The sequence below is a fragment of the Diabrotica virgifera genome, chromosome 7 (assembly GCF_917563875.1).
Source record: "Diabrotica virgifera virgifera chromosome 7, PGI_DIABVI_V3a".
Taxonomy (NCBI): Eukaryota; Metazoa; Arthropoda; class Insecta; order Coleoptera; family Chrysomelidae; genus Diabrotica; species Diabrotica virgifera.
In genome coordinates this window covers 44,473,732-44,490,258 of record NC_065449.1, presented here as the reverse complement: position 1 = coordinate 44,490,258, position 16,527 = coordinate 44,473,732, and the positions used below count along the sequence as shown (strand labels likewise).

At 33.7% G+C, this 16,527-nt stretch overlaps 1 protein-coding gene across 2 annotated transcripts in view; it reads left to right on the top strand.

Moving 5' to 3' along the window:
• The window catches only part of LOC114335209 (myotubularin-related protein 13), an 89,449-nt gene that overhangs the window by 6,867 nt on the left and 66,055 nt on the right, over window positions 1-16,527 (top strand). For both annotated transcript variants that reach the window (XM_028285406.2, XM_028285405.2), the window contains exons 2-4: window positions 7,865-7,950; window positions 10,643-10,798; window positions 10,861-10,989. In XM_028285406.2, the coding sequence (XP_028141207.2) occupies window positions 7,865-7,950; window positions 10,643-10,798; window positions 10,861-10,989 (371 nt within the window). The remainder of the gene's footprint in view (window positions 1-7,864; window positions 7,951-10,642; window positions 10,799-10,860; window positions 10,990-16,527) is intronic.

Here is a 16,527-nt window from a genome sequence, read left to right as displayed (position 1 = left end):
AAAGTAGCTGGAAAGCCGGTAACTGCCATGCACAAAACACATTTGCGAGTAATTGGCATGCCTATGCTGGCAAGGCAAAAAGGTAGTGTAGATTTTTACGCATACCAGTTGGTGCCAGTAAAAAATGAGTGGTTTTCATATGAAAAATACTAAAGTTGAATCTGAAGCGGAACTATAAAAAGAGAAAAATTTGTTTTTAATAATAAAAAATATTGTTTTTAATAATAAAAAATATTGTTTTTAAAATAAAACGCTAATTTTTATTACCAAAACAAGAGATCTGAACTACACTCTATACCAGGGGTGGCCAAGTTCCTTGATAGACCGAGCCATTTTTCAAAATTTAAAATTTTTCGCGAGCCGCAAATAAACAATTATTTAAAAAGTATAAAAATGGTATTATATTTTTCTCTCAGTGATTGGATTTCACGAATTTTAAGGTGAAATAAAATAATTCACATTGTTGTTTCAAATATGGAAATAATTCTGCAAGCAGCCTTGACTATTTCCATCTTTGTCTGGGACGGTCTACTGATCTTCTACCGCCTTCTACGCTCTATCAACCTAGTTCTTGAGTCAGTCATCAGAAAAGTCAATGTAACCGGCCACATAAACACCAAAACAGTACAAATTACTGCATATGCAGCTGATGTAGCTATCAGCAGTAGGAATAAGCCACGACTAATGGAAGCGTTCAAAGAAATTGACCCTGAAGCAAGAAAAAGGGGGCTTAAAATAAACGAAGCAAAAATGAAATATATGAACGTCAAAAGAACACCTGACAATGAAAATTATATCACAATAGACAACGATACTATGGAACGTGTGGATGCCTTCACATATCTGGGCACAGAAATCAATCAGAAGAACTCTGTAAGTAGCGAAAATAATGCACCTATTTCCAGCGGGAATTCTACATACCATGCTAATAAAAGATTGATGATGTCAAAATTATTAGTAAAAGAACCAAAATGACTATCTACAGTAGCGCTCTCTCGCGGTTTGAAACTTTTACTTTTCTTAAAATTGGTATAGAATAGAATAGAAATATGCTTTATTGTCATGAAAAATTAGACCCAAATATAGACAAAAAAAATGATAATAAAAATACTACTTGTGCAAAGGGTACTGTAATTTCTTAGTTATTGATTAAGAAAATCTTCTACTGAATAATATGGTCTTTCAGATAGGTAGGCTTTTGTCAGTTTACGGAATTTGGGGAAAGATGCTGCAGATTTAAGTTGTAGAGGGAGATGGTTGTAAAGTTTTTTTGCGGAATATAATATAGATTTCTTTACTAATTCAGAGGACGGGGTCGGCATATAAACGTCAAACGTAGAATTTCTCGTGAAGTAGTCATGATTAGGTCTTGGTGGAAAGACATGTAGATGTTTACGAATTAAGCAAACAGTTTCTAAAATATACAAAGATGGAAGGGTTAAAATTCTGTGATCTTTGAAGTAACTTCTGCAATGTGTTGTTCTTCTGAGGCCAAACAGATATCTAATTGCTCTTTTTTGTAATTTGAAAATAACATCGAATTGGGCAGCTGTACCAGAACCCCAAAAAGGAAGACCATAACGAAGATGTGACTCGAACAAAGAAAAATATGTTATTTTGGAAGATGCTAAATTGAGTTCATTCGAAACAGATCTTATAGCATAGCAAGCTGAGGATAGTTTCTTCCTTAACAAATCGATATGGTGGGACCATTTAAGATTGCTGTCTAAAAAAATACCAAGAAATTTCACAGAATCAACGGTACTGATCTGGCTGTTATTAAGAGGTAAGGGTTGAAGGACTCCTTTATAAGACAATGCTACTGTTTTATCTACGTTAAACGAGAGTAAATTAGAGTCAGACCAGGTTTTTATTGTAAGTAGATCAGAAGTTATAGTAGCATGAAGAGTTGCAATATTTGAGTTGCTCCAAGTGATACTGGTATCATCAGCAAAAAGAAAGATTTTTCCATCGATTTTTAAACTAGTGATGTCATTAATAAAGACAAGGAAAAGTAGAGGACCCAATACTGAACCTTGAGGTACCCCACATACAATGTTTTTGAGACTAGAGTCTGTATCATTTGCTCTAACCAGTTGTTTCCTATCATCCAAGTAAGATTGGAACCAATCTAAAGAAATACCTCGACTTCCGTAGAAATTTAGTTTTGTTATCAAAATGTTATGATTTACACAATCAAAAGCTTTGGCGTAGTCACAAAAAACGGTGGCAGTGTGAAGATTATTGTTCAGTGCTTGATAAACCTCATGTAGTACAGAAAAGATGGCATCAGTGGTGCATTTATTATTTAAAAAGCCGAACTGATTTTGTGATAAAATGTTGTTTTCAACTAGAAAGGACATAAGTCGGGCTTTTATGAGTCTCTCAATAATTTTGGAGAGTACCGGTAGTAGTGCAATAGGTCTATAATTGCAGGTATTAGATATTTCACCACCCTTATGAAGAGGAATAATGATGGCTGTCTTCAGGCACTCTGGAAATTTACCTTTCTCAAAGGAATCATTAATTAGTGAGATGAGGACTTCTAACACATTTTCTGGGAGATTAGAAAAAATTTTTATCGATAGACCATCAGTACTACAGGAGGATTTGCTTTTGATACTATTGATTGTTTGGATCAGTTCAGATTTATCGACTGGTTTTATAAAGAATGCATTCGAGACCTTTCTTGAATTAGGGAGATAAGCAATGGGATCTTGTTGTGGCAAAATAGTTGATGTAATATTTTTACTCACATTAACAAAGTATTCATTTAGATTTTCAGGGTCTGGAAGGGAAATTGTTTTAGCAGTGTGGGTTTTATTTCGAAGATCGTTTATTATGGACCAAGTTTCTTTTGCAACACTTTTTGAGCTTCCCAAACGGTTATGGTAGTAGTCTTTTTTAGCTGATTTTATAAGTTTAAGATAGGTTGCCCTGTACTTGGTGATATATTCAGTGATAGAAACGTTGGTAGTAAATTTCCTGATATAGAGAAGAGAACGCATATTCTTGGAAGATATTCGGATACCTTTAGTAGTCCAGGGTTTGCGATGTTTTGGCTTAATTGCAATTAAAGGAAATGCTTTATTGAAGATACAGACAAGCTTATCCAAAAAAGCACTGAAATTATTATCCACGTCCATAGCAGGAAAGTGCCACTCAGAGGTTAAGCATAAATTTTGGAAATTACGAAAGTTCCGGGTGGAAAAAATCCTGCCTAAACATCGGGTTTTCGAGGAGGGTTTGCTCAAGATATTAAACTTCGTATAAACTGCTTCATGATCAGATAGTCCAGCATTAATAATTGTAGAGTGGACGTCAAGGGGTGAAAAATCTGAGACAGTATAATCAATTATGGTAGATGAAGTTTTTGTAATCCTTGTAGGAGAATCAACGTGCATTGTTAGACCATACGATTCAAATATGTTGACCAAGGATATTTGTGTAGCACTAGCAGCAGCATAATCAATGTTAAAGTCCCCGCATAAAATTTTTCTACTTTTATGGGGCAGGTCATCTAACAAATTTAGCAGGTTCTGAAAAAATAGTTCCACGGAAGAGTTAGGTGATCTATAAATGCAAATAATATAAAGATTAAGATTCTTATTGTAAATTAACGAAAACTCAAAGAAGGCTTCACTTAGCAGAAAGTCATATTTTGTTACCGAAGAAAAATCATTGCTCGTAGATAGAATTAGGGTGCCTCCGTAAGCTGAGCTTGGACGATCATACCTAGCCATTGTGGTGTATTTTTCTACAAAAAAAGGCTCGTTGACTTCAAGCCAGTGCTCTGTAACCGCAACTACCAGGGGAAATCCTAATTCCTCTAGGAACAAAAATAATTCATGTTTTGTATCTTATAGAACGAATATTAATCAGAACCATGCTAAAGTTGTTATCACTAAAACAATTTGAGGATTCTAGTCCCTCAGAACACGTCGTGATGTTTAAAAATTTCGTTTTGGAGAGGCAGCGGAATAGTAATTTCGGTGACATTCCCTTGATTTTTGCAGGTGAATAATTCTTTCAGAAGTGAGAAAGGATCTGTAAGCATCAAGATCAGCTTCCACCTCATCTGGACCAATCCCATAGGCATTATTAAATTCCAGCAGAATTCGTCGTAGATCTTCAGTCTTAGTGGAAAGTCCCTCGGAAGCCAAAAAGAGTTTAACGCTTGTATTGGTAAATCCATCGTAAAACACTGAAGCTGGTTGGTCGTGTAGATAAGCAAGATGAAGTTTAATGGCTTTTAAGATATCCGGTTCCCTTACTGGTGTAAGTGAAATATACAAAACGAGAAAAATAGATCTTTATCTAGAAAATAACAAATTATGAACTGAAATGTTATTGTAACCTGATTACTGAACGAATGCACATAATTAATAGTAAAATTAATTATAGTTGAAAGACTGATAAGTTTTCAGTCAGCTGTTGTTACTAGGCCAAGGATGGACGGGTGATATCGACACCCGGACCATGAAAAAAGTTTATATGTTTTTGTGCAACGTGTATGTGGCCGTTTCTTTCTGTTTTTTTGCTGTTTGCTGTTGTACGGAGGACTAAGTTAGCATTCAAAATTTAAAAATCAAATGTACATTCCTAAGATGCACTTTTTTACACCTCTATGTAGCGGTACTTTTTTAGTATTTGACGTAAGTAAAAAAAGAGTTTTGTACTTCTTGTTCTTACAAGATCTCTTTTTTTATTTTAGCATTAGCTCCGATGATGACGTTTATGTCGAAAGCGCTCAGCTAAGGAAATAAAATTATTTACACACTTTGACATACTACATTTTCATTTTCCCTTAAAAATTAATTATGTTTTTTTATTTCATTCATTATAATTATAATATTTAATATATAAATTCGTGCGACTGGATGAGTGCGAATTGTAAGACGCAAGAGGCCATTGAGAAAAAGAAGAAGTTTATGTGAAATTTAGAGGTTACCTCTGTTTTTATTGACTGTGAGTTTCGTCGGTAGCGCTCTCTCGCGGTTTGAAACTTATACTTTTCTTGTAAAATTGTTCAAATTCAATGCACAAAACTGCCACTAACAGGGCTTGCGAAAACTGTCAAATTCCCTCTACTCATTGGCGCACAGCGAATTATCAGTAGTAATTGCACAAGAGCTTTAAAATTATTGAATTTTCCCCGAGTGACACTTTGACAGTTTTAATTTCACGAGCCGAAGGGAAGTGAAATTATGTCAAAGTGTCACGAGGGCAAAAATTCTATATTAATTTTAGAGATCGAGTGCAATTTGTTGCGATTATTTCATGAATAAAACTGTTCAAAACCAAAATGTTATTGTAATTTATTTATGTAAGTACAAATTAGTACAATTAAACACACAGTTGCAGTGGCGGCTCGTGGTTTTAACAATAGGGGAGGCTATACCTAACTCTAAAATATCTAGACAAATTTGCACTAGCAAAAAATGTAATGTAAGGCCCCATTTTTTATTTACTTCATAATAATTATCATCATAATTCATAATTTCATAATATCATATCATTTTAAAAATAATTAGTCTAATAATTGTAAAAGTTTAATACCACAGTTTGTGTCAATTCCATCTTTGTAAGTAGATATGCATATCAAAATAAATACAGATTTGAAGTTTTGCAGTCCATACAGGTTGAAGGTTCACATTTTTTAAGATACTCAACTGAATTTTTTTAATGTTGTTCTGAAGCTATTTCCTTGTGGCATTTTTATAATCAACTATTTATAATGAGAAATAAGCCACAATTTTACCAAATTTACACAAATCTTTTTTTGGTAAAATTGTGGCTTATTTCCCATTATAAATAGTTGAATTTTTTTAATTATAAACGCGGCTTACTGCGAATCCAAAAACATGATAAATTACCGATATTTTTCTTTGCGTTACAAATATCGAAAAAAGTTATTTAAACAAGTTATTCCAAATATTATTCTAACCCCAAATACCAAATTTCATAACAAAATTCGCACTTTTAGCTTTTTCATTATTTTTAATCAGGACCCTAAAATTCATTGTCCCGAGATGCACGCAACGGCAACGGAGCCGAGAAGCTAGTTAGCCTCCGTTGGTAAATCTCCGGGCAGCGTGTCATGCCACCGTAGATGCCACTGTTAGGAGACCGGGTCTCCTTAAATGCCTGCTGCGCTGCGCGGAGCATTAGCAACGGAGGCTAGCCCACTTCTCGGCTCCGTTCATGCATCTCGGGATAACCCAGGGTCCTGCCTACAATAATAATAAAAAAACTGTGGCGCAATCATGCGTTCTAATGCTAATGCTCCGTGCGTATGGATATTTAGTGATAATATGGAATTTACACGTTGTATAATAGTGAGAGTGCTTGTTGTTTTTCGCGATTCAAGATAAACAAAACAGTGTAGCGTGTGTAAAAAATTTATGGGGAGGCTAAACCTCCCTTGCCTCCTCTGACGAGCCGCCACTGCACAGTTGTTATAAATATTTGACGCTTGAAAGTCATCACTTTTATAATTTTTAAAACATTAATTGCCATTAATCTCACTGAATGTATTTTTTCATAGCAACGAAGGGCATCTGACGTAATATACTTGACGACGAGCAATTATCAAAAATTATCAATTTAATTTAGATTTCTGTAGCTTTCTATTGGTCAGAATCTCCTATGAATGAAATAATCAGTAGTAATTGCACAAGAGCTCTAAAATTCTATATTAATTTTAGAGATCGAGTGAAATTTGTTGTGATTATTTCATGAATAAAACTGTTCAACACCAAAATTTTATTGTAATTTATTTATGTAAGTACAAATTAGTACAATTAAACACACAGTTGTTATAAATATTAATTTGGCGGTTGAAAGTAATCACTTTTATAATTTTTAAAACATTAATTGTCATTAATGTCACTGAATGCATTTTTTCGTAGCAACGAAGGGCATCTGACGTAATATACTTGACGACGGGAACTTATCAAAAATTATCGATTTAATTTAGATTTATGTAGCTTTCTATTGGTCAGAATCTCCTATGAATGAAATAATCACAAAACCAAATTTAATAAAGAAATAGATCAGACATCGGCTTGTGTTTGATTGGCTATAGTCACAGATTACCTACCCAGCGTTGCCAACCTATACGAGATCGGTAGATTGATACAAACAAATCGGTAGATTTTTTTTATTTAAAAAATGTATTGTTTTTTGTTTTAGAAAGATATACTTAGTTTTTTCAAATTCAAAAAAGGAAAAATTTTCAAATCGATTTTTCTAGACAACGGTGTGTCCTACCGATTTAAAGCAAGAGTGGCTGTTAGTATTAGAATACCTCACAAATTAATATTCCAGTGTCAACAATGCGTAAAAGTTAAAGACAAAAAAGTTATGCGATAAAATATCCGTTGTCCTACACAAAACGGACACCTATGGCACCGGTACTTAGAAATTCGCAATTGATGGAATCGATTTATCTCTCGAAGATAGCGTTCTGGAGGCATTAAAAACCAATTACACGGCGCCATCTTCAAAGAGATCTAGCTCTCTTAGGAAGCATTATAAGACTAGGTGAATTGGGTTAAATTGTCTTTAAATTATCTGAAGAATCTCCAGTCTTCGTTTATCAGGAGAGTTTCTGGACACCCTGTAGAAGCAATATATTGACAGCTTAAATATTTAACCAAACATTTTAAAATTGTCTTAGTTACAATTATTTTTTTTCTAAGACATATTTCAGAATAGTTCATTTGGGGATTACTTCTTATTACAAGAGTCCCTATGGGACAAGTTAGTATGATAGTTGTTATTTATGTGCTAGTATTACCATAAGATATTGAAAACGCTTTCTTAAATATTGAACATATACCAATTATAATTGTTTTTTTAGGAAGTGGCATTAGTAATGGTTTAATTTTACAAAGATTTCCTGAAAAGGATTGGTCAGACACTCCCTTTATTGAAGGAATAGAATGGGTAATATACATTTTGTTTTAAACTATTTTTAGAAATTCAGTAGTAATTTCAGAGGTCTAGCTACAATAATTGAGACCCTCAAAGCAACAGTGACCTAAGCCACAAATTGAGCATTTTTAGCTTTATATCAATAAAAGCAGCAACGTTAAATCTTCGGATTAGTAGGGACCTACACAACCTATCTCTATATTTGGCTAGATGGCGCTACATAATTTGTAGCGCCATTCCATAAACATAATGGAAATACGAACGCAAACATTGCAATTACCTCAAAACTTCGTTTTTGGGCTTAGACCACTATTGCTCTGATAGCCTCAATTATAGGTGCATCAGCGTTCTTTAACTCTTTTGCTGCAGAAGCCACCATATGGCGTCTTTGTATTTCTCAGTCTGTGTGGATAGCACCATTTGGTGTTTTTTCATCTATGCAAATTGCATAGATGCTATCAAAAGTTTATTCCGCAGAGGAGGAGGATGTTCTGCAATTAAATTTTATAAAACTAATTGAATAGTTTAATCAATAAACAGTCTCCTTGTATCATGCCTTGATTTATTTGGAAACTTTGAAGTTTCTGTCCATTTATATAAACAATATTTGTCTTTCTTCTACAACATGTTTGTCAATCCTATAAATTTTATAAGGAAATCATTTTATCATTATAAACATCTTTTTCAATATTTTTTTATTTATTTATTCATTTACAATTTACAATCTACTTTAATAAAGTAATAAGTAAATATGATGTAAGTTCTTGGCTTGTGGCAGGTGTCATCCATTGACGACTCTCTGGAATTAACCTAGCAGCTAGGTCTTCTGGCCAAGGTCTTCAATGTGTGGCGTTTGTCAATCAGTGGAGAGTTGAATAATTCGTCTATGACAGTGATTCCCAACCGGGGGCGTTTTGAGGTTTTCTGGGGGGTGATAGAGCGAAGGGGGCGATAGAGAAAAGGGGCCATAAGGGGGGGGCGATTAGTATTCGAGAAACGAGAAATGGGCAATTAAGAAAAAAAAATACAATACTTTCGATCGGATATTCATAGGATAATAAAAAGTTAAAAAGCAAATATATATACTAATGCAGGTAATAATAACACAAACATCTCGTTTAGTAACAGAGGGCTATGAAGCATGATACAATTTAATTCTATAGGTAAGTAAAGTTATACATTATAATAAATTTATTCGAGATTTCGTATTGTGCAAACATCCGCACAAAAGAGAAATATATAGAAGTGGAATAATAAGTATGATGAGAGTAGGTACCGACCCTGCCGATCTAACTCAAACAGAAAGCGAACTGCCGAAGTTGTGGTCGTCTTATCATAGATGCGGTAAATCAAATTAAAGCAAAACCGAAGAATGATCAAATATTTCGTACACTCTGTGAAGAAAATGATGACATTTAATACATTGCTACTACATGCGGAAGTCCGCTGGCATTCTAAAGATAATTGCTTACCGCGGTTCTTCAGTCTCATGGATACTGTTATTGAATTTCTTAATACTACTGACCTCACACTGAGTATAGCATTACAGGAGAAGCGAAATGACATCGCTTACTTATCAGATATTTTGAAAAATTAAATGAAATGAACCTGCAACTACAAGGGAAGAACATAAATATGGCCAAAGCGAGGGGAGCAATCGGAGCATTCATTGACAAACTATCTATTTTTGAAGAAACTATACAGAAAAGAGATCTGACCAAATTCCAGAACTTGAAACCTTCTTGTGGTGAGTCTGAGAATCTTCAAACATATTGCCTCCATCTTCAAACATTGAAAGAAGATCTGCAGTCCCGATTGCAAGATTTGACTAATCTAAAAATGCCAGCTTGGTTTATAGATCCTTTCAGCGTGGAAGTTTCGACACCATGTCCTTGTGAAAGTCTGTTTCGGGAGTATGGGTATGAAAGATTTTGGTCCGCGGATAAAAAAAGTGTATCCAATCTTGTGGAATGCAATCAAATTATTATTATTAGCATTCCCCACAACATATCTAGTTGAGAAAGGTTTTAGTTCTGTATGTATATTGAAAAACAAACAAAGAAATAGGCCCGACATAATAGAAAGAGGGGATTTGAGGTTGCTATTAACCAACATTGAGCCAGACAAAGAAATTATGTGAGGGACACCAGGCCCAAGGGAGAAATTAACTAATTACTAATTACTAATTATATATTTTAAAGGGGGGGGGGGCGATTATAGTATTCACAACTGGTGAAACCTGTCTAAGGGGGTGATCATGGGAAAAAGGTTGGAAACCACTGGTCTATGAGATGGTTTGGATGGTTTGCGCTGTGATTCATGTATCTTATGGAGTGGTCAGAGATCACCTTATTGATGAAAGGAATGCTGAGGTCTGCATGAAGAATTTGGTTTGACACGTACCATGGGGCTTTAGCTAACATACGAATAGTCTTTGACTGGAATGTTCTTTTTAATTATACGGATTATTATTGCTTCTGATCACTTTTTGTCAACATCTTTTTGGGGTCATTTCCCACTGTCTGTGACAATTTAATCGAAATAGGGCGATTATTAAGAACAATATACCAACAATAGGTGTTCATTGGGTATGGTACCACCTTAATAAATAAATAAAGAGCAGTTTTAGTGATAGTTTAATGTAATTTATAAAAAAAATTAATTCAATATATAATATTATGTCTAATATAATTTTTCTCATTAGTTTTGCCAGCCTCAGGGATGGGTATTATCATCGGAAAAACAAGAACCGAAGTTCTTCGTATCTGTACTTACAGATATAGACGCAAACAGGCACTACTGCGCTTGTTTGTGTTTTAATGAGACTGTTTCCATTACACCGAGCAAGCCAGTCGATGAGGTATGACTACCGTTTAGTAAGAGTGAATATGGTTAACCATAATTTATGGTTTCTACTTTTAGGAGGAAGATGCAGTAGAAGGAGAATCTCCATTAGTTAGAGCAATTCCGGCAATTTCCCATCATAGTATAATGTATGCACCAAAGTGTTTGGTGCTTGTGTCAAGATTAGATTATATAGAAACATTTAGGGTAAGTTTTTAAATGTTGTTAATTTAATTAGGGTTTACACGCTTTTTTTGGTTTTACATCTTGACAATATTGACAATATATGTAGGTATATTCTGAGCATACTCGATCATTTATATACCGTGAACATTCCTATTTTTTTTATTTCGTGTATGAACTACATTGCGCAAAAATCTTACCGTTTAACTTAAAACAACTTTAAAAAAGTTTACTGTGCTATGTTTGATTTTTATTTTAAGTTGTAAACGGGACAGGCGTATTCTGCTGTTAATAGTCAAAGTGCTAGCGCTGTTGTTCATAGCACACTTTGGTTAGCCCCTTATCTGTATGATGTTAGTCTTAGTAGCACATTAGCTGTAGCTTAGGTCTTAGCTTTAGTGGTTTCAATATTTTTGTAGCTTCCCTGTTGTCGAGATGGAAGAGAGTAATTTGTGTTTTTGTGCATTTGAGTGCAGCAGATTTTTCCTGTAGTATGTTGATAACAATTCAAGTTGGTCCGTAAGATGTTCTTCTATATCTAGAAGACTACTAGATTGATAGACAGTTACACGATCATCAGCATATATAAATGTTTTTGACGCATTACGGATCGGTTGCTCATTAGTATATATGTTGAAGAGTTCTAGCGAGAGTACTCCTTGTGGTACTTCGTTTGGCTGGTCGGGTTGGGATGCGTGTAGGCCGTTTTAGTCGCACCCGCACCAAACTTACAAAATGATTCTATGAAGAATAAATCAAATTTTAAAACGTTTATTTAACTCTACATAAATATGACTAACAAATTTCATACACATCTGGTTGGAATTACCTTTCATAACAATTCTTATAATCGCCATAACAATAGGCTTATCAAAACAATGTTTCCATTGCAATTATTTTCGATATACGAGCCTTATGAGTCATATATTGAAAATATTTTAATAATTATACCAACAATCAATAAAGACAATGATAACATAATAGGCAGACACATTTTGTTTTAAAAGATAAGTTTTTGTTTGTTCCAGAAATGTGGTACAGTAGTGTACATCTCACAAACTAATAAAAATAGTCAAAACAGTGTGTACAAAGAACCTAAATATTAGAATGTAATGGTACTTGCAATAAAGTCGAATCTAAAATGATTACACTTTAATAAAAAATAACTTTTTATAATACCACGTTTTTATTATTTATAGGACACATTAGGTTTGTTCTAGCATGTAGTTTTGTATGGTTTGACACCAGATTATTGTACTGCTTTTCTGCGCATGTTCAATCCACAAACTGGTAACAAACTGTTTTTGCTAGAACGCTTTTTTATCGGAGTAAATACCAGTGTCAAATTGTTTGTTTTTAGATTAGAAATACACTTTTCTTCAAAGTATCAAAATTTTCAAGACTTATGCTAAATATTGAAAATGAATGTTATACACGTAAATAATGTTAAGTAATATAGTCAAAGCATATTACTTTCATTTAAAATTTATAAACCTCAAACAAATAATTCCTCTGCGCAAGTCACATACTGAAAATTTGAACAAAATCCTTAAACTCTTTTTGTTTGAAGCAAGTTTCAAAACCAAAATTTTGTTTCGTTAGAACACTCGACTAGTAGTTTGAGACTAGTAATTTGTGTGCTAGAACGCCATCAAACAAATGCGCATGCTTCTGATAGTTTCAAACCGTTTGAAACTGATGCTAGAACAAACCTAATATAAAATTATAAACTGTTTGTTGTTTCAATTCCTGTCATGAAATAATTTTGTAATCCATTTTACACTCAAATAAATCAAAGAAAATGTTTTACGCATATTTGAAAATGTATGGAGAGCAAAATATTTCATAAAGTCACGGGCTCAACAATGGATGTCAGCTATATTTCTTACCTTCTTTTTTCTGCTCCTGAACACTACACTTTCACTAATCACTTTTATATATTTAAACTTTTTTATATATTTAAACTTTGTTTAAAATAGTTAAAATATTTTAACTATTTTATATATTTAAACACCTGCTGACACAAAAACTTTAGAATTTTTAATTTTAGTAAACAAAAAGACAAATCGCCAAGTGGAAGAAGATCATTGTGACGACCGAGGAAAAGATGGCCAGACACTGTCAATTGAGGCTAAAAACCGAAGTAAAACAGGCATTGAGCCTATTTATACAGGGTGTTAGTAAATAAGTATGAAAAATTTTAAGGGCTAATTCTACATAAAAAATTAATACCAGTTTGCTCTATAAACATATGTCCGCAAATGCTTAGTTTCGGATATACGGGGTGTTGAAATTTTTATTTCAAACTGACAATTTATTTATTGCTCTAAGACCATTTGAGCTATGAAAATGAAATTTGGTGAGTTTTAGGAGGTGGTTATTACGAATTTTATGACATACAATTAAGAATTTTGTATTCATCATTGGCGCGCCTACGGGCAATGGTCTGACTTATTTTAAAGAAAAAAATAGTACGCCACTGAGATATTTCGAATTAGAAATTATTTTAAATTCCACGTCTAATTTATGATAAAAAACCTTTCTTGTCTTTTTTTCATATGATGCACCGTTTTTATGCAGAAAAAAAACATCTTGGCGCATATTTTTCATTTCTTAATACATCATCAAGAACTATCCAATATAATAATACTAAACTAGAACAATAACAGAAAATATTACTAATACCATTTCAACTAGGTGCAAAGCTGCAAGAAATGTTTAAAATGATCTCCTTTACAGATAACAGAAGAATTTTATATTCATCATTGGCTCGCGTACGGGTAATGGTCTGAATTTTTTAAAGAAAAAAATAGTACGCCACTGAGATATGTCAAACTAAAAATCATTTTTGAATTTCTCGTTCAATTGACGACAAAAAATCTTTCTTGTCTTTTTTTCATATGCGGCGCCGTTTTTATGCAGAAAATAAAACATCTTAACGTTTACAAAGTATTTGAACTAATGTTGTTCTGAAGCTATTTCCTTGTGGCATTTTTATAATTTTACATAAGCTTCGAAACGTTAATAAATTCATTTTTTAGTAAAATTGTGGCTTATTTCCCATAAAAAATACGTAAAATTATTTGAACTAAGTTTCTATGCATATGGAAACTACCTCAAATACTTGGTAAGTGTTAATATGTTTTATTTTTTTGTATAAAAACGGCTTCTAAAAACTGTAAATTGAACGAGAAATTAAAAAAATGATTTTTAGTTTGACATATCTCAGTGGCGTACTATTTTTTTCTTCACAAAATTCAGGCCATTACCCGTACGCGCGCCAATGATGAATATACAATTCTTCTGTTATCTGTAAAGGAGATCATTTTAAACATTTCTTGCAGCTTTGCACCTAGTTGAAATCTTTTTAGTAATATTTTCTGTTATTGTTCTAGTTTAGTATTATTATATTGGATAGTTCTTGATGATGTATTAAGAAATGAAAAATACGCTCCAAGATGTTTTATTTTTCTGCATAAAAACGGTGCATCATATGAAAAAAAGGCAAGAAAGGTTTTTATCATAAATTAGACGTGGAATTTAAAAATAATTTTTAATTCGAAATATCTCAGTGGCGTACTATTTTTTTCTTTAAAAAAATTCAGACCATTGCCCGTAGGCTCGCCAATGATAAATACAAAATTCTAAGTTGTATGTCAAAAAATTCGTAATAACTACCTCCTAAAACTCACCAAATTTCATTTTCATAGCTCAACTGGTCTTAGAGCAATAAATAAATTGGGAGTTTGAAATAAAAATTTCAACAACCCGTATCTCCGAAACTAAGCATTTGCGGACATATGTTTATAGAGCAAACTGGTATTAATTTTTCATGTAGAATTAGCCCTTAAAATTTTTCATACTTATTTACTAACACCCTGTATAGTAGGAAGAAGAATGATTTTAATAAAATATTTATTTTGAGAATTGTTTATGTAGACACACTAGCGAGGCAATTTTAAATATTTATTAGCTGTTACAAATGAATAGAAAACTTTACATGACATCTAGAGAAAACTAGTAGCGCCATCTTTTGAGAAAAATGAGAACTAATTTTACCAGATAAAACTTAAAATGTTGAATATTGCATTGTAATCTAGTTTTGAGCTATTCTGAAAATTTCAGATCTCTAGCTAGTCCGGAACTATGTTTAAAATCAATTACAAGATTTTTCCTGGACAGACAAAGAACACGCGAAGTATATAAAAACGTAGCAAAATAAGACTAGAATGAATGTGCAAAAGATAATGCAGTACAATGTCTGCAAGATGCCCACAGACAGTATTTCCCAAATGCTGGGATAGAATGGGCAACAGTTGAGCGCAGCGGTGTTGTCGGATTTCGCCTCGCACCTTTCTCTGCAGCTGGAGCTCTTTGAGAACCTTATTTCTATATTGTTCCTCGTATATTATGATTTAAAACTATATTATAATGTATTATGTACAAAATTTTCAAAAAATCTATAACGTTTTTGTAGTAACACTATCTTATTTAAATACACGGTTTCGTTTCGATTCAATTCGAGTCTCCTGACACGTGTTTCTAGGTTTACCCGTTATCAAAGAGGCTTTGCAAGAAGACTGAATTGAGCCAAAACGCACAGACTCGTTGGTAAATATATTTAAATATTCTACCAACGTATGCCTTTAGCGACCTCTAACGAGGTAAGATGAAGTGAGTGTCAATAACTTCTTCTTCTTCTACGACACTACAGCCCAAATTGAGGCTTGGCCTCCTTTATTTTTTGCCTCCACCCTTGCTTGTTTGTGGCTGCTCTTCTTCATACACGGACTCCTAAAAGGGCTTGTGCGTTGCTGTTCACTGTGTCTTCCCAGCGCTTTCTTGGCTTTCCAACCGGTCTCTTTCCCTGCATTCTAGCATTCAGTGCTCTTTTTGGTAGCCTATCCTCTCCCATTCTTATCACATGTCCGGCCCATTGCAATCTTTGTATTCTAATGAAGTCTGACAGGGGTGCCTCCTTATAAAGTTGATAAAGTTCGTTGTCGTATCGACTTCTGAAGATTCCGTTTTCCCTCACAGGTCCTAGTATTCTCCTCAGTACTTTCCTTTCGAATGTGTCGAGTTTGTTTTTGGATGTTTCTTTCAGGACCCAGGATTCACTGCCATAGCATGCTATTGGTCGAATTAAAGTTTTATAGATTCTCATCTTTGTATTTCGGTGGACACTTTTAGACCGAAATATATGGGAGAGGGTAAAATAAACTCTGTTTGCCTGCGTTATTCTCTTTCGTATTTCTCCATCTTCTGATCCGTCCGCATATATTTCTACTCCCAGGTATATAAACTTTCCATCCGTTTCAATGTCATCTTCGTGTATAATGTTTTGTGGGAATATATTTCTTCTCGCCTGAGTCATTATTTTTGTTTTTTCTGTGTTAATTTCCAGACCTAGCAATTTTGTTTGTTTTTAACTCTAAGTTGAACCGTTCGGTTGGTCAGTAGGTTTCCTCGTCCAGTTTGCATTTGGCTAACTGCATACTCCAGTGCCAGGTTAAACAATGTTGGGGCCAGCCCATCACCCTGCTTTAGTCTCTGCGAAAT